The 20,076-nt window shown below is 44.8% G+C and overlaps 1 protein-coding gene across 1 annotated transcript in view; it reads left to right on the top strand.

Moving 5' to 3' along the window:
- LOC121002532 overlaps positions 1–20,076 on the top strand; it is a 283,486-nt gene that overhangs the window by 61,920 nt on the left and 201,490 nt on the right. Inside the window, exon 3 of the mRNA XM_040433977.1 lies at positions 11,199–11,205. Coding sequence (XP_040289911.1) covers positions 11,199–11,205 — 7 coding nt within the window. The remainder of the gene's footprint in view (positions 1–11,198; positions 11,206–20,076) is intronic.

Below are 20,076 nucleotides of genomic sequence, written 5' to 3'. Positions count from 1 at the left end.
ACCTTCCTTCTCTTCTCAGTAGTTCTCGCTCTCTGTCACCCCCTTGTGGTGGAGGTGGCACTACCTCCACTCCTGCAAACCTCAGAACCTCGCAGAAAAAGAGGTCCGTCTGTACTGTCATTGACCCTTTGGGCTTTAGCATTGATACCAGGTTTAGCGTCGATGAGACAGCTTTACTGGAATGGTTAACGGAGTCGGATCTAGGAGGCAGATCTTGTGAAGTTCCTGGGAAGTTTTTCACTGGTGGCCTTAAGTCCACGTTTAATCCCCCCTTGTCTGCCGGGGGCAGCATTGAAGTCTTCCAAAAAAGGGTGTTAGAAGATGTTAAAGCACTGTTATATCCCTGCACGGGTAAAAACATAACCGAGAAAGAGGAGAAAGCACTCAGATGGTTGAAAATTGTAAAGACATTGTTGTAAAACCAGCAGACAAGGGGGGTAACGTGGTTTTGCTATCAAAAGAGTATTACGTTACAGAGGCGAGGAGGCAACTCAAAGACATGAGCGTCTACGTACAATTGAAGTCAGATCCAACCATTAAGATCCAGAACACACTACGCGGGTTTTTGCACAGACAGGTTGTGGGAGGTATATTATCTAGGAAAAAAGCTGAATCTCTCCTCCTGCTGTTCCCCAGAAAGCCAGCATGGTATTTCCTCCCAACGATGCATAAGTCGCCGACCCGGCCCCCGGGCAGCCCCATTGTCTCGGGGGTGAGGGTCGGTGACCGAACCACTCTCAAAATACCTTGATTGGTTGCTAAGGCCTATGGTCAGTAAGGCCCCTTCATACCTCAGAGACACCGCGGATCTCCTCCAGACACTGAAATCCTTTGTGTGCCAGGGGGAGTATCGGTTGGTGTCCCTAGATGTGGAAAGCCTATATACTCGGATCTCCCAAGACGAAGGCATAGAAGCCGTAGTCGGGATTTTAAAAAATACGGATAAAAGTGAAGCCTACCGGAATTTTATCAGAGAAGGCTTAGGTCTGGTTTTGAAAAATAATGCCTTCGTCTTCGGGGATTCCTGGTATACTCAAAAGTCTGGTACGGCGATGGGGACAATTTATTTTTGGAAAGGTTCGAGGATCGTTACATCTACTCCACAACCAACCCTTTCCTCCCTTATATTAAGTTATACCTGAGGTATGTGGATGACGTGTTCATGGCATGGTCAGGGACGGAGGTCCTTTTTACGGATTTCGTTAAACATCTTAACACAGTAAATGCCATGAACATGAAATTCACATACAAATATGGAGGTGACAGGTTAGAGTTTCTGGATGTCCTCATATCCACACAGGGGGGAGAGTTGGTTGCCTAGGGCTACCGCAAGCCCACGGCAACTAACTCTCTCTCTGTTACATTTTTCTAGCTACCACCCGATTCACGTAAAAAAAAAAGCTGTCCCCTATGGTCATTTTGTCAGACTGCGGCGCATCAATGGGCCGAGGAGGGTTTCAGGAGACAGGCTTTGGACCTAAGGGGTCGCCTATCTGCTAGGGGCTATCCCTCGGACCAATTGAATGAGGCCCTTTCTAGGGTTACTGATGTGAGTTCAGAAAAATCTGCAGAAAGACGACAAGTTAAAAATGAAGGGCTTATTACTTCAAAACCTTTTGTTTTCTCATTTAAGTTCAGTCCGATGGCGACTCTTATTAAAAAAAGTAGTGAGGACCTACTGGGAGTTGCTGAAGCGGGACGAGAGCTTGGAGAGTATAAGGGATATTCGCCCGTTATTTGCGTTTAGAAAATGTCATACTCTGAAGGACAGGTTGGTTCATAGTCGCTTCACTGTACGTGGGACGACTACGTGGCTAGACAGCCTTAAGCCTAAGGGCAATAGACGCTGTGGAAACAGTTTGTTCTGTGCCTTTAACCACAAGTGGAATGTGGTGTCCTTTGGGGGTTTGAGGCACAGGGTGAACACATTGATTACTTGCCGAATGAAGTTTGTGGTGTGTGTAATATCTTGTATATGGGGGAGATTCTATATTGGGAAAACCATCCACAGTATGTTTGAGAGGTTCCGTGAATATCTAAATACCTTAAATACTGGCAGAGGGGTCCCCCGTCTTATACAACATGTGAATGAGGCCCACGGTGGAGATCGTAGAGTTCTGAGGTTTGCAGGAGTGGAGGTAGTGCCACCTCCACCTCAAGAGGGTGACAGAGCGAGAACTACTGAGGAGAGAAGGAAGGGGGATACTCCAACGGAACCCCTGTGACTTAATGAAAAATTGGACATGGGAGTGTTTTTGTAGATTGTCTTTCTGTGTTGGTTTTTGGATATCAGGTTGGCGTTCTTTTGGGTAAAGGGTCTGTGGATATATGTGTTGCACTCTGGCCTTTACTGCTAGTAACCTCCCAGTATAGGGAGTGACGACCTCACCTGTGGCAGGGTTGAGCACCAGGTGTGGTATTAAGACCTGCATTGCACACACATACAGACTGAGGCCAGAGGAAGCGCATACAAGCGCGAAACGGCTGTTGCCAAATTTTTTATATTTGCATTCTATGTTGTCTGTCCCGCTGACCCAGCTTTTTATAATGGAAAAATAAAGAAAGTTTTTTACATCCGAAGGTGAGTGCCGCAATTTCCTTTTTCTTGTGCACTACCTCCAACACATAGTTCCATGTAAATAAATTGGCTCCCTTCAGTCCTAACATACAGTCCCATTTAAATAACCAAAACTCCCAGCATTGCTCCACCTCTCCCTTCATTTACCTCTCCTCATGTAGCAGACCTCACTACATCTTCTTCCCCCAGGACTTCTCCTCTTCACTTCCTTCCTCTCCTGCACTGGTCACATGATGGTGACATCATCGCAGGTCCTTCTCAACCTCAGCCTTCTGCACTGATCACATGACCTGTGATGTCACCACAGGTCCTTTAGATCTTCCAGTGCATTTGATTCAATTGTATTACTATCCTGAGGATAGCAATACAGTTGTATCTAGCTGGCAGGCAGGACATTCGGGGCCTGGGACAAAACATCTGGGGCCCAGGCCCCGAATGTTTTAACCTAGCAATGGCCCTGGGCTCAGTACTCTGCTGTAGTGGCTATGTGCCTGTATGTATGAGCCTTTATAAACGAATTAGCTGTGATACCGTCACAATTTTCAGAATTAGAGTAGCCAAGCACTGACTAAAACCTGCAGAGTTTATTTCCTATGTAAGTGAAATATTAGTCCAAGATTGGGCATACCTTTATGAGAGCTTGCAAAATAATCCATCTAAGGGAATCAGGGAATACTAGGGAATTCTGAGGTCACAGAGTAGGGTCATGTCTTCAGCAACCTCAACAACGACATTCTTTTGGGCTGGAGGACCCAACATGTCCATACATTGCATGGGTAGCTACATGATTTTAATGGGGGTTATGTAATTCCCCCCTTGTCCTGTGATGGCACTAAAGATAAACTGAATACTTCCTACAAGGAACCCTTGTAGTTTATAACAGAGAGATCTCTAACAGTGGCGTTGCAAGGGTGGTGCGGGCCGCACCAGGTGACACCAGCAGGGCTGGCCGGCAGCGCCCTGCCTGTGTCACACCTTGCACACTTCTCATTTACGAATCCCAGGCATAGTCATCTGTATTGCCATCCTCAGGAGAGGATGTGTCTGGGATTCGAACCCACGACCTTCTGTATCAGAGGCAAAGCACTTACCCACACAGCTATAATAAGAGCTGCATTGCCACTGAATCCCAGGCATAAATCATTTGTATTGCCAATCCTCAGGAGAGGGAGAGATGTTTCTGGGATTCGAACCCACGACCTTCTGTATCAGAGGCAAAGCACTTACCCACACAGCCATAAGAGCTGCATTACCAATGACTGGCAAAATATGAAACTTCTACTGTTATAGCTGGCTAAGTGTACATCTATACACATGACAGCTGCCCCAAAACACCCAGCACTGCTATATCTCTATATGACAGATGTCCCAGCACACTCAGCTCTGCTATATCTAAATATATGATAGTTGCCCCAGCACACCCAGCCCTGCTACATCTAATACGCATGACAGCTGCACCAGCACACTCAGCTCTACTATATCTCTATATATGACAGCTGCCCCAGCAAACCCAGCTCTGCTACATCTATACACATGACAGCTGCCCAGCTATAACAGTAGAAGTCTCATATTTTTTCAGTCAGTGGTAATGCAGCTCTTATGGTTGTGTGGGTAAGTGCTTTGCCTCTGATACAGAAGGTCGTGGGTTCGAATCCCAGCAGAAACTTTTCTGAAATACAGGCTAAATTAGAATACACAAGCACTGACTCCATATATGGACATACAGGGCGGGACACAGGAAGAGGTTGCATCGCATCGCTGACATGGAGGTAAGTATAAGTGTTTAAACTAGGAAGGGGGGGCAAAAGAGTGAAAATAAGAGTCCAATTGCCCCCCGAAACAATGCCAGAACAGGTCAGAAGCACAGAGGTTAAGAAATGATAAGCTCAGAGTCCTGTCTACAAATGCTCGCAGTTTAGGTAAAAAAATCAATGAACTTGGGTCAATAATGGCATCTGAGAATGTAGATTTAGTGGCTGTTACAGAGACATGGTTTAATGAAAGAAATGACTGGGACATAACCATACCAGGGTACTCTTTATACAGAAGAGACAGAGAAGGCAAGAAAGGAGGAGGAGTGGCCCTGTATGTGAAAGATAGCATTAAATCTAACCTAATACAAGTTGGTGAGGCCAACATAGAGTCAGTTTGGGTTACGTTGCAGTTTGCTAACCATGCAGTAACTCGTGTAGGTGTGATATATAGACCACCTGGTCAAGTTAAAGAACTAGATGATCTACTAGTTGAAGAAATAGCTAAAATGACAATGAAAGGAGAAGTTATCATTATGGGAGATTTCAATCTTCCAGATATAAACTGGAAAACCAAAATAGCAAGTTCTACCGGGAGTACAGATATTCTAAATTCCCTACTGGGGTTATCTCTACAACAAGTGGTTGAGGAGCCAACCCGGAGGGAGGCCATTTTGGATTTGGTATTCACAAACGGGGATTCGGTATATGATGTCATTGTAGGCGAAACCTTGGGATCTAGTGATCACCAGTCAGTGTGGTTTAATATAAGAACTGTGAAAGAGTCCCACCACACAAAAACAAAAGTTTTAGATTTTAGAAAAACAGACTTTTCAAAAATGAAATTAGTCATAAATGAGTCCTTATCAGACTGGAACGGATTACATGGAGTCCAGGAGAAATGGGACTACTTAAAAGGTGCATTATTAAAGGCAACAGAAAATTGCATTAGACTTGTCAGTAAAAACAAAAAAAGGAGGAGACCACTGTGGTACTCAGCAGAAGTGGCCCAAATCATTAAAAATAAAAAGCTAGCATTTTGTAATTATAAAAAAACCCAGAGCAATGAAGATAAGGAAATCTACAAGATTAGGCAGAGAGAGGCCAAGCAAGTTATAAGAACTTCAAAAGCGCAGGCAGAAGAAAAACTAGCTCAGTCTATGAAAAAAGGGGATAAGACATTCTTCAGATATATAAATGAAAAAAGGAAATTAAAACAAGGAATAACTAAATTAAAAACAAAGGACGGAAGGTATGTAGAAGAGAATAAAGGGCTAGCCGACTGCCTTAATGAATACTTCTGTTCAGTTTTTACAAAAGAAAAAGGAGAAGGACCTCCACTAGAAAGAATGACTAATAAATCGTTTGATGCATGTATCTTTACAGAGGAAGATGTTCTAAGTTTGCTGTCTAAGGTGAAGACAAATAAGTCACAGGGGCCTGATGAGATACACCCAAAATTATTAAAAGAGCTTAGTGGTGAGCTGGCAAAACCGTTAACAGATTTATTTAACCAATCATTAGTAACAGGAGTCGTCCCGGAAGATTGGAAATTGGCTAATGTCGTGCCCATTCACAAGAAAGGTAGTAGGGAGGAATCGAGCAACTATAGACCAGTGAGTCTGACATCAATAGTAGGCAAATTAATGGAAACCCTATTAAAGGATAGGATTGTGGAACATCTAAAATCCCATGGATTGCAAGATGAAAAACAACATGGGTTTACTTCAGGGAGATCATGTCAAACAAATCTTATAGATTTTTTTGACTGGGTGAATAAAATAATAGACGGTGGAGGTGCAGTAGACATCGCATATCTAGATTTTAGTAAGGCTTTTGACACTGTCCCACATAGAAGACTTATCAATAAACTGCAGTCATTGAGCATGGACTCCCATATTGTTGAGTGGATTAGGCAGTGGCTGAGTGACAGACAACAGAGGGTGGTAGTCAATGGAGAACATTCAAAACAAGGTCATGTTACCAGTGGGGTTCCACAGGGATCTGTACTGGGACCGATTTTGTTTAATATCTTCATAAGTGATATTGCAAAAGGCCTCGCTGGTAAGGTTTGTCTTTTTGCTGATGACACAAAGATAGGTAACAGGGTTGATGTTCCTGGAGGGAAAAGCCAAATGGAAAAGGATTTAGGAAAACTAGAAGAATGGTCAGAACTCTGGCAACTGAAATTTAATGTGGATAAGTGCAAGATAATGCACCTGGGGCGTAAAAACCCAAGGGCAGAATATAGAATATTTGACACAGTCCTGACCTCAGTATCTGAGGAAAGGGATTTAGGAGTAATTATTTCAGAAGACTTAAAGGTAGGAAGACAATGTAATAGAGCAGCACGAAATGCCAGCAGAATGCTTGGATGTATAGGGAGAGGTATAAGCAGTAGAAAGAGTGAAGTGCTTATGCCGCTGTACAGAACACTGGTGAGACCTCACTTGGAGTATTGTGCGCAGTACTGGAGGCCATATCTCCAGAAGGATATAGATACTCTAGAGAGAGTTCAGAGAAGAGCTACTAAACTAGTACATGGATTGCAGGATAAAACTTACCAGGAAAGGTTAAAGGACCTTAATATGTATAGCTTGGAAGAAAGAAGAGACAGAGGGGATATGATAGAAACTTTTAAATACATAAAGGGAATCAACTCGGTAAAGGAAGAGAGCATATTTAAAAGAAGAAAAACTACCACAAGAGGACACAGTTTTAAATTAGAGGGGCAAAGGTTTAAAAGTAATATAAGGAAGTTTCTATGTTTCTATGTTTCTTTTTCTTTTTTTAATACCTGTTACTGCCATGGGGGGAGCGGGAGGCACTTGATACTGGCACATGGGGGGAGGGGGGTTGGCACCTGATACTGGCACATGGGGGAGGGGGGTTGGCACTATGATACTGGCAAATGGGGGGAAGGATAGAGGCACCTGATACTGGCACATGGGGGGGTTGGCACTTGATACTGGCACATGGGGGGTTGGCACTATGATACTGGCACGTGGGGGGAAGGAAAGAGGCACTTGATACTGGCACATGGGGGGGAGATGGCTCTATGATACTGGCACATGGGGGGGGGAGATAGGCACTTGATACTGGCACTTTTTTTTTTGGGGGGGGATGGCACTATGATACTGGCACATGGGCGGTGGGAAGGAGAGAGGCACTAGATACTGGCACATTGGGGGGGGAGATGGCACTATGATACTGGGACATGTGGGGGGGAGGAGAGAGGCACTTGATGGGGGGGCATCTATGGGGACACTTACTGGCACATTATTGGGGGGCATTTTGGGGGACACTAGGCTGGCAGCCTATCAGAGGCCGGACACTGAGGGCATCTACTGGGGCACCATATATGGGGCATTTTATACTGGTACATTATGGGGGGCACTAGCAGGAAGGTGGAGAGGAGCACTAAGGGGGAATTTACTGGGGGCACTATATAGGGATATTTTATACTGGCACATTATGGGGGCACTATGGGGACATTAGCTCAACTGGGGGCATTACAAGGGGGTATTTTTTGCACTGTCACATTAAAAGGAGAATTATTTCTACTAGGGGGGGGGGGCATTATGGTGGGCTTTATTACTCCCCTATGGTCTGAGCCCCCTAGTAGCAGCACCAGCCTCTCCCTGCTCTGCTATCCACCTGCCCCTTCTCCAAATCCTTATTATGAAATCTTTCTCATTAGGATAAAACACAACATCAGCTCCGCCGAGCCCCCGGCCAAAGTGTTGAAGTGGTGTCCGAGATGCCCAAGGGCCAAGCCAAGTAATTGTAAGTTTTCATATGAAATATGTTTGTTATACACATATAGCATACACTGTGCCACACAATATACAGTATACCTCTACACTGTGTAGTCTGTACTATAAGCACCATTGTTTTGTGGCGGCGGACAGAAAATAATCTGGAAGTGCCCCTCCCGAGACCAGGCTCTGACTGCTAGGGGGGGTCTGCTGAGCTAACGGATGCCCCCTATGGCAGTAGCACCACCATAGCCCCCATATATGGCTAAAAAATTATTGCTTCGGGGGGGGGGCTGGTGACACCATTTTCTACCGCACCGGGTGACACCAGCCCTAGCAACGCCACTGATCTCTAACAAAAAGGCCTATGGAGCTAGGGTGGCCACTGGCTTCACCCAAAAAAGCCGGACCTCACCGGCCATGCCCCCAAACAACGCCCACCTCAGTGAATCCACGCCTCATGTCCGTGAAGCCATGCCCCCATCATTGACCTGGAGAAAAACGGGGTACAAGAGGGAAGAAGGGAGCTCAGACACACGGAGCCCCCCCTCAGTCAGACACACGGAGCCATGTCTGCGGCTCTTGTGACTGACTGGGGGTGAGAGAAGCCTCAGTCAGTTGCTGCAGCTCACGCTCAGACAGCACAGTGCTGCTGTCTAAGCGTGAGCTACTGCAAGGGTGGACATCCCTGTGTCCGTCCACGCCCCTGCGCCGGACGGAGGACAGGGAGCCAGAAAACCGGACTGTCCGGCCTAAAACCGGACGTCTGGCCAGCCTATATGGAGCATAGAGTTAAAAATGACAAAATATGTACCCTATACATTAATATGGTGATAAGCAATTGCATAGAATATGTGTTCTTTTGTAGTCCATATCTCTCTTATCCTACCTGGTGATTCTGTGACTAATTTTCTTATAATTTAAAACACATTATCTGGCCCTTAATGTTTTAAGCCCTTAATAAAGTATGCAGTTTTATATATGGTGGTTCCAGAAGGACTGACCTTTTCTTTCACTAACTAAATGCATCACTATAACCAAGAGTAGGTCTTGCACCCAAGGGAATCTTGATCAATTACAGCTGCAAACTGATTACATAGATGTGAGCTGACTCATTTTTTATTCTTAGCTTGGCCTCAACAACCCTGCTTATAAAGCAGATTCCTGTTAAATCTAAAAGGGACTTTATTGTGATTAAGGAAAAAAATGTCATATTCCGAGCGGATACATGGTATGCATTTTTTGTGTTAATAAAAGTCATGATGGTGTGAAAACGATATTCATTAGACAACTGGATTTGTGGATTTTGTATCCCAGCATGATACATTATACAAATATAAAAAACTAAAGACTCATATTACATTATTACTAGAGATAAATTTATTTCTCAAAAATTCGATTCGGCCGGTTCGACGAATTTTCAGCAAAAATTAGGTTTGATCCGAATTTATTTGTTGCGAATCGCGTTAAAAATGTCTATTTCCTGGCTGCAGAAACCCTTTATAGTGGTGTAGAACACTGTGCCTTGCAGTAACAGGCATAGGGAGTCTGCTGTGGTAGTGAAAAATACTGTGAGTCAGTATGACATGTAGATGACAGACGTCGCTCTTAGAATCACTGCACACTTCACTTATTTGGGCAGTCACATGGCCAAAACTGACAAAATAACTCAAGTGCGAACTCAGCCTTACAGGTCAATGTTGGCGCCAGGTACAAAGAACCGTGCAGAAGCCCAAGATCCTACAATAGCGTGAAAGAGCGCACTCCTTTTACACCAATTCGCTGATTCCACATAGATTTCTACAGAACCTGTTCTATTAAACGTTTATACAAGTAGAGCCCCCGAAAGATAAGAGTGGGTGTCAGCAGTAAGTTTGTGTTGACGTCACTGATTATTTTGCCCTTCCTCTGATACGTCAGAACAATAACCTCAAAAAAACGGATCCTGTCTGTGGAGCATCAGCCTTCGCTCGGTCAGCATTTGGTCAGTACTCCATCAGTGTTGCTAAAGCCCAAAAAAACAGGAGAAGATCCAAAACAGAGATGACACGTGAATGGAATATTTGCATATCTTCTGTTTTGTACCCACTCCTGCTTTTGGCTACCAAATCATAAGCCAATTCTGATGCAAAATAAGGACTATGTCATGCAGGCCTTACAGCTGTTAGATAGACAGGATCCGTTGTGCGTCTCATTTTTCCTTCCTTCTGACAGATCAGAAGAAGCGTCAAATAAATGATAATGCCAGCCAGGCCAAAAGGCAAAATAGTGGCCCAGTCATGAAGTGGGGAGGGTGGGAACAGTCTAAAGAGTGGCCCTATGACATAGTGGTGAGGTGGAAGCAGCATGAGGAGACCACAGAGTGGCCCAATGACAGAGTCTGGAGGTGGCCGCAGCATCAGGAGGAGGCCACAGGATGGCACAATGACAGTCTGGAGGTGGCGGCAGCATCAGCTGGAGGCCACAAAGTGGTACAATGACAGTGTGGAGGTGGCAGCAGCAGCATCAGGAGGCCACAGAAAGGCACAATGACAGAGTGTGGAGGTAGCAGCAGCAGAAGGAGGCCACAGGGTGGGACAATGACAGTGTGGAGGTGGCAGCATCAGAAGGAGGCCACAGGGTGGCACTATGACAGTGTGGAGGTGGTAGCAGCATCAGGAGACCTGAGTGGTGAGGTGGCAGCAGCATCAGGAGACCACAGAGTGACCCGTTGACAAAGTGGGGAGGTGGGTGGCAATACCAGTACCAGCTGAAGATGGTGGGTGAAAGAAGAAGCACTTGGCATCAGATGTGTGGCATCAGGCGGGTGGCAGCATCAGAATAGTAGCTGAGGCAGGTAGCCAGAAGAAACCGGTCTCTTTTGTCAAAATGTTGGTGTGGCACCATGGATGATCTACAGTATTCTGATGCATCAGGCATTGGTGGGTGGAAATCCTGGCTAATCCATGCCTGATTCATCTTGACAAAGGTCAGTCTCTCCACATTTTGGGTCGACAGGCGAGTTCTTCTTGAAGTAACTATGGCCCCCACCGCAATAAAGACCCGCTCTGATGCCACACTAATATTGTTCCAGGGCAAACTCTTCCAGTTGCGGCCACAAATCCAGTTGAGCTGCCCAGTAGTCCAGCAGATCTTCAATGTGGGGTGGCAGGGTGCTTTCCAAGTATGCCACCAGCTGCTGGTTCAGGTCCTGCTCCAGGTCTAGCTGCTGCTGCTGCTGGTGAGTAGTTTCTTCACTAGGTGGGTGAAGAAAGCTGCTCATCAGCGACTCTAGACCCAAGTTGCTGCTGATGGAGCTGGAAATGCACCTACCCCCCCCCCCACTCTGCCACAGCAGCCATGGCAGTGTAACGTGAGCGCAGATGGCCCCCCCCGGTCAGACCTGCGAAAGGATGGACAATGGCGCAGATAGACAGCGGCCAACTGACTGAATAGGATGTCTCTATAGTAGTTCAGTTTGTCCTCCCTCTCAGCAGGTGTAAAAAAGGCCCCCATTTTGGACCAGTAGCGAAGTTCCAACAAGGTGGAGAGACTGAAGTCATCCCTCTGCCAAATGGTGACAATTCAGCTGTCACTACGCAAGCAACTGAGCATGCATTGGGCCATTTGTACAAGTGGCTCGGAGGGACTCCCTGCCTCGATCTCCACTGCATACTGCCACGGTGTGTCTGGGTCCTCTGACTTATCTTCCTCATCGCCCTGCTGCTCCTGCTCCTCCTCTCCTGTCACCTGTGTATAAAAACCACCCATTTTGCTACATATTGGTTGTGCTCCAATGTCCTCCTCCTCCAGTTCAGCCCCCACAGGGCTCATGTGGCCATGCGATCTAGGCACCATGTATCCAGTCCCCTGACCAGCCAGATTTACCAGCAACTGTTTCAGGACATTATGCAGTGGAATGATGTTGTTCATCCCGTAGTCCTGGCAAATGACAAATAACGTGGCCTCCTCAAAGGGCCTGAGCAAACGGCAGGTATCACGCATAAGCTGCCACTGGCTGACATCACAGCTACACAGGCGAGTACTCCTGTCCGCTTGAATCATCAAGAAATCGTTTATGGCCTTTCTCTGTTTGTATAGTCGGTCCAAAATATGGAGGGTGGAATTCCAACAGGTGGAAAAGTCGCATATCAGCCTATGTTGGAGGATGCCGTTCTGACACTACAGCTCAAGGAAGGTGTGCTTTGTGGTGTATGAGTGGCTGAAGTGCATGCAAAATTTCCTGGCCATTTTTAGGATGTCTTGCAGATGGGTGGAAGACTTCAGGAACCACTTGACAACCATATTGAACATGTGTGCCATGCAGGGCGCATGGCTCAGCCCTCCTTGACACAGCGCTGACACCATGTTCTTCCCGTTGTCAGTCACCAGGGTTCCGATTTTGAGTTGGATTCGATTTCTTGATGAAGGACAAGGAGCAGTTCCTCCCCTGTGTGACTCTGTTCGCCCAGGCAAACGAGGTGCAGAACAGCGTGACACCACCGTGCCCTGCACATGTGGTATGCTTGAGGGGCACTATGAATTGTCCCTGCAGTGGAGGCTGAGGACACGGTGGAGGATGAGGAGGCAGAGGCGGACATTGTCGCAGGACCAACGGCGTGACAATGTGGAGGCGGAAGCGGATTCACCTGGCCAAGTTGCTGGTGTGGCTGTGCAGGAACCACATTCATCCAGTGGGCTGTAAAGAACATGTATTGTCCCTGACGGTAGTTACAGCTCCACACGTCGGCGCTGCCGTGCACTTTGGCGGACACGACAGGCTCAAGGACTGGCCCACCTTCTGTTCTATATGTGTGTGCAGGGCTGGTACTGCCTTTTTGGCAAAGAAATTACGGCTTGGGACTCTCCACCTCGGCTCGACACAAGCCATCAGTTCTCTGTAAGGTTCAGAGTCCACCACTTGGAAAGGGAGGGACTGCAGCACCAGCAACTTGGCCAGGAGCACATTCAGCTTCTGTGCCATTGTATGTGAGTGCACGCATACTGTTGTCTCTTGGCAATCGCTTTGGTGATCGATTGCTGACGGAATTACTGATGAGGAGTAGGAGGAGGAGCAAGAGCATCAGGACCAGCAGATGATGGGAAGGACAGACAACTCCCTTCGGCTGAAGTGGTGGAGCCTTGACTGCCTGAAATTGGGTGCATGCCACTGGGTGATGCAGTGATTGCTGCAGCAGGCTGGTCCACCACTAGTGTTGAGCACGAATATTTGAATAGCGAATTTTAATTTTTATTGCGAATATCACCACTTCGAGAATTTGCAAATATTTAGAATATAGTGCTATACATTCGTTATATCGAATATTCCGAATTTTTTTCCATCTGAACACATGATTCCTCTCTGCTTCTTGCTTGTGGGCCAATGAGAAGGAAGCAATGTCAAGTTCACAACAATACTAAGTGCACCAATCAGAAATCTGTAGTTAGACTTGCTAAAACGTGAAGTTGCATTAGTGCAATCGTGAATATATTGGAGCACTTGACTCTATCTACATATAAAGCTCTTGTAATGTTCTGCCATACCAACCATTTTCTCCAGTCTCAGGAGAGACTCGTGAAACTTCTAGCAGCTTGAAAAATGTAGCCAAAGTGACCCACGCCTGTTTTTCGCATTACAAATTTGCATTAAGCTATTTTTACATTGCTGATTTTTTGCAGTCAATAAAATAATCTTGAATTCTCGAAATTCGTGAATATATGACAAATATTCTACAAAATATTCATGAAATATCGCGAATTCGAATATAGCCCCTGCCGCTCATCATTATCCACCACATTGGAGCCACAGTTCTCCCAGGCCACTTTATGGTGATGCTGCATTTGTTGATGCAGGGCTGTGGTGTCAACATCAGAACCCTGGCCACGCTTCACCTTCTGCCCACAGATTCAGCAAATGGCCACGTTCACCTCCTCCGGCGGCCTAACAAAAAAGTGCTATACCGCCGAGTAGGGGATTTTACCCCCAACACTCCGCTTTGACTGACTGCTACTGCCGCTGCTTCTAAGAGCACCTGCACCACTACTTTCCGAGGCAGGTAGGCTCCTGCGAAGTGGGTCTACCCCGGGCACATTTGGCTCCCGACCTTCCACTGCTGACACCCTGCTGACTCCCGGCCACACTAGTGACTTGCTGGCTCCGCCGCTGCCTCACAGGCAAGCTGCCATCCTCTTCTCCCGATGCTGAAGCCCCTTTGTCATCTGGCTCCCAAGTGCGATCAGCTATATCATCATCATCGAGTACTGTCTGCATGTCACTGATGTATTTCTCAGCGGTCTCTGGGTCAGGAGCCTGACCGCTTGCAACACCAGTTCCCACGCCACTCTCCTTATCACTACTTGCCCACCTACCGGAGGAAGCGGCGGATGTCTCCTCCACAACTTGGCTGGCCAGTAGCTGCTGACTGTCCTCTAGTAGCTGGTTCTCGCTGTATAGTGGAGCTGAGCCCACAGCATATAATACTTCTCTGGCTGAGGGAACAGAAAAGGACAGAGGCAGGTTGAGGACAGGTGAGGGCACAAGTCCCGCTCCCTGGCCATGCCAACTAAGGGTTGTGTCTGACGAACCCACCGACTCTTGGCTGGAGTTGTCTAATGTCACTTGGGACGAAGTGGATGACCTAGTCAACCATTCAAGAACGGCTGGATTTCTGGTCAAGACACGACCGCTAGATGACACCGGGAGCTCAGGCCTCTCGCTGCGACTCCTGCTGCCACGCCCCTTACTCTGCTGCGACCTGTTCCTTCTCCAGAAACATTTACAGTTGTTGTCAAAATTATTCAACCCCCACTGAAATTGAGTGTTTTGGCCAGTTTGACATTGATTTTGATCATTTCAGTCATCTTGTTTACAATTAAATCAAAAAGGGACTTGTAAGTCAGACAAATATAACATAACATTTATAATGAAATAACCACAAATGTCTTTTCTGTGCTCACATCATTATCAGTTTTATTCAACCCCCAAGTGACATTCAATCTTAGTACTTAGTACAACATCCTTTTCCAGTTATAACAGCTTTTAAACGTGAAGCATATTAGTAACATAGTACATAACATAGTACATAAGGCCGAAAAAAGACATTTGTCCATCCAGTTCGGCCTGTCATCCTACAAGTTGATCCAGAGGAAGGCAAAAAAACCCTGTGAGGTAGAAGCCAATTTTCCTCACTTTAGGGGAATAAAAAATTCCTTCCCGACTCCAATCAGGCAATCAGAATAACTCCCTGGATCAACGACCCCTCTCTAGTAGCTATAGCCTGTAATATTATTACACTCCAGAAATACATCCAGGCCCCTCTTGAATTCCTTTATTGTACTCACCATCACCACCTCCTCAGGCAGAGAGTTCCATAGTCTCACTGCTCTTACCGTAAAGAACCCTTTTCTATGTTTGTGTACAAACCTTCTTTCCTCCAAACGCAGAGGATGTCCCCTCGTCACAGTCACAGTCCTGGGGATAAATAGATGATGGGATAGATCTCTGTACTGCCCCCTGATATATTTATACATAGTAATTAGATCTCCCCTCAGTCGTCTTTTTTCTAACGTGAATAACCCTAATTTTGATAATCTTTCAGGGTACTGTAGTTGCCCCATTCCAGTTATTACTTTAGTTGCCCTCCTCTGGACCCTCTCCAGCTCTGCTATGTCTGCCTTGTTTACAGGAGCCCAGAACTGTACACAGTACTCCATGTGTGGTCTGACCAGTGATTTGTAAAGTAGTAGGAATATGTTCTCATCACGGGCATCTATGCCCCTTTTGATGCAACCCATTATCTTATTGGCCTTGGCAGCCGCTGCCTGACACTGTTTTTTGCAGCTTAGTTTGCTGTTTATTAAAATTCCTAGATCCTTTTCCATGTCAGTGTTACCGAGTGTTTTACCATTTAGTATGTACGGGTGACTTGCATTATTCCTTCCCATGTGCATAACTTTACATTTCTCAGTGTTAAACCTCATCTGCCACTTATCTGCCCAAGCCTCCAATCTATCCAGATCCCTCTGTAGTAGTATACTGTCCTCTTCAGTGTTAATTACTTTACACAGTTTAGTGTCATCTGCGAAAATTGATATTTTACTATGCAAGCCTTCTACAATTGCATAGTACATTGCAATTGCAGCGATCTACAGGTATCTTCGCCAATTCTTCATGGGCAAAAGCCTCCAGTTCAGTCACATTCTTAGGCTTGCACGCTGCAACTGCTTTCTTTAAGTCCCACCAGAGGTTCTCAATCGGATTTAAGTCTGGTGACTGCGATGGCCACTTCAAAATGTTCCAGCCTTTAATCTGCAACCATGCTCTAGTGGACTTGTAGGTATGCTTGGGTTTAACACTGACAAATGTAAGATTATGCACATGGGAAGGAATAATGTATGTGAACCCTTTGGAATGATATGGATTTCTGCACAAATTAGTAATAAAATGTGAACTTCATCCATGTCACAACAATAGACAATCACAGTCTGCTTAAACTAATAACACACAAAGAATTAAATGTTACCATGTTTTTTAAAAAGTATGTGAACCCTTGGAATTAATAACTTGTTTAACCTCCTTTGGCAGCAATAACTTCAACCAAACGTTTCCTGCAGTTGCAGATCAGACATGCACAACGGTCAGGAGTAATTCTTAATCATTCCTCTTTACAGAACTGATTCAGTTCAGCAATATTCTTGGGATGTCTGGTGTGAATCGCTTTCTTGAGGTCATGCCACAGCATCTCAATCGGGTTGAGGTCAGGACTATGACTGGGCCACTCCAGAAGGTGTATTTGCTTCTGTTTAAGCCATTCTGTTGTTGATTTACTTCTATGCTTTGGGTCGTTGTCCTGTTGCAACACTCATCTTCTATTGAGCTTCAGTTGGTGGATAGATGGCCTTAAGTTCTCCTGCAAAATATCTTGATAAACTTGGGAATTAATTTTTCTTTCAAAGATAGCAATCCATCCAGGCCCTGATGCAGCAAAGCATCCCCAAACCATGATGCCCCCACCACCATAATTCACAGTTGGGATGAGGTTTTGATGTTGGTGTGATGTGCCTCTTTTTATCCACACATAGCGTTGTGTGTTTCTTCCAAACAACTCAACTTTGGTTTCATCTGTCCACAGAATATTTTGCCAGTACTGCTGTGGAACATCTAGGTGCTCTTTTGCAAACTGTAAACGTGCAGCAATGTTTTTTTTGGACAGTGGTAGCTTCCTCTGTGGTATCCTCCCATTAAAACCATTCTTGTTTAGTGTTTTACGTATCGTAGATTCTCTTACCGGGATGTTAGCATATGCCAGAGACTTTTGTAAGTCTTTAGCTGACACTCTAAGATTCTGCCTCACCTCATTGAGCAGTCTGCGCTGTGTTCTTGCAGTCATCTTTACAGGACGGCCACTCCTAGGGAAAGTAGCAGCAGTGCTGAACTTTCTCCATTTTTTAGACAATTTGTCTTACCGTGGACTGATGAACAGCAAGGCTTTTGAAGATACTTTTATAACCCTTTCCAGCTTTTTGCAAGTCAACAATTCTTAATCATAGGTCTTCTGAGTGCTCTTTTGTGCAAGGCATCATTCACACCAGGCAATGCTTCTTGTGAAAAGCAAACTTAGAGCTGGTGTGTGTTTTTATAGGGCAGGGCAGCTGTAAAAAACACCTCCAATCTCATCTCATTGATTGGACTCCAGTTGGCTGACACCTCACTCCAATTAGCTCTTGGAGATGTCATTAGTCTAGGGGTTCACATACTTTTTCCGCATGCACTGTGAATGTTTACATGGTGTGTTCAATAAAAACATGGTAACATTTAATTATTTGTGTGTTATTAATTTAAGCAGACTGTGATTGTCTATTGTTGTGACTTAGATGAAGATCAGATCACATTTTATGACCAATTTGTGCAGAAATCCATGTCATTCCAAAGGGTTCACATACTTTTTCTTGCAACTGTATTTTTCCCCAGGAACCTACTAGGAACCAGCTACATTTATACTCTGCTCAGAAGCCCCAGGCAGATTGCTCAGTCTAAAAGAGGCCTGGGGTTTCTGACTATGTATATGAATGTGCTAGTCTAAATTTTCTTGCAGTATACATTGAGGGTAGCCCCTCTTTTAGACTGAGCAACGCCCATCTGCCTGGGGCTTCTGAGCAGAGTATAAATATAGCTGGTTCCTACGCTGCCCTGAAAATTGTAGGCTTAGGTAAGTCCAAGAAGGCGGTATATTAGTGTTATGTACCTATCTGTGGAAGCCACCTGAACGTCTGGTAGATGGGCCCGACACATGTTTGATCAAAAATGTGCGCAAAGAGATTCTATTTTTCCATTTATAGTAGGTATAATGCCACTTTAATGTAGAATGATACCCATTTCTCAGCTCTATCGTTTGTATGTAAAATGTTGCGCAGCCATTTTATTATCAACCATGTTTGCTTGATGGATATGCACCTATGACTATGTATATGAATGTGCTAGTCTAAATTTTCTTGTATTTCTGGAGTGTAATAATATTACAGGCTATAGCTACTAGAGATGGGCCATTGATCCAGGGAGTTATTCTGATTGCCTGATAGGAGTTGGAAACACATTTTCTTCCCCTTAAGTGGGGAAAATTGGCTTCTACCTAACAGTTTTTTTTTTTCCTTCCTCTGGATCAACTTGCCGGATAACAGGCCGAACTGGGTGGACAGATGTCTTTTATTGGACTTATAAACGATATTATGTTAAAACACCCTCAAAAAGTCAGTAATTTTCTCACTTCACCACTCAATGGCTAATAAGCCCTTTTTTTCTACTAATACACAAAGAAGGCTTCAGAACATATAACTGCACCGCTGAACAGCAAATAATATATATATTTTTTGCCACTAATACACTTTAAAAAGGGCTTTAGAACATATAATTGCACCGCTAAACAGCAAATAGGCCCTTACTTTTTTCCACTTTTCCACGCCACAAAAGGCATTTAGAAAAACATAACTGTACTGCTGAACAGCAATTAATATATATATTTCTGCCACCAATACACGCCAAAAAGCGTTTTAATACATATAACTGCACCACTGAACGGCAAATAATATATATTTTTTACCACTAATACACGCCAAAAAGGGCTTTAGAACATATAACTGCACTGCTGAACGGCAAATAGACCCTTACTTTTTTCCACTTATACACTCCACAAAAGGCTTTAGAACATATAACTGCACCACTGAACGGCAAATAATATATATTTTTTTGCCACTAATACATGCCAAAAAGGGCTGTAATATTCTCACTTCACCACACAATGGCAAATTCTTTTTTCGTGCCACTAATACATGCCAAAAAGGACTTTACAACATATAACTGCACCGCTGAACGGCAAATATATATATTTTGCCACTAATACACGCCAAAAAGGGCTTTAGAACATAAAACTGCACCTCTGAACGGCAAATAATATATATTTTTTGTGCCACTAATACACACCAAAAAGGGCTTTAGAACATATAACTGCACCGCTGAACGGCAAATATATATTTTTTTGCCTCTAATAAATGCCAAAAAGGGCTGTAATTTTCTCACTTCACCACACAACGGCAAATACTTTTTTTGTGCCATTAATACATGCTAAAAAGGGCTTTAGAACATATAACTGCACTGCTGAATGGCAAATAGGCCCCTACTTTTTTCCACTCATACATGCCAAAAAGGGCTTTAGAACATATAACTGCACCGCTGAACGGCAAATAATATATATTTTTTTGTCACTGTTACACGCCACAAAAAGTTTTACAACATATAACTGCACCTCTGAACGGCAAATAATATATATACACTCACCTAAAGAATTATTAGGAACACCATACTAATACGGTGTTGGACCCCCTTTTGCCTTCAGAACTGCCTTAATTCTACGTGGCATTGATTTAACAAGGTGCTGATAGCATTCTTTAGAAATGTTGGCCCATATTGATAGGATAGCATCTTGCAGTTGATGGAGATTTGAGGGATGCACATCCA

The sequence above is a fragment of the Bufo bufo genome, chromosome 5 (genome assembly GCF_905171765.1).
Source record: "Bufo bufo chromosome 5, aBufBuf1.1, whole genome shotgun sequence".
Lineage (NCBI taxonomy): Eukaryota > Metazoa > Chordata > Amphibia > Anura > Bufonidae > Bufo > Bufo bufo.
The sequence above is the reverse complement of the archived record's forward strand: the minus strand, read 5'-3'. Positions and strand labels throughout refer to the sequence as shown.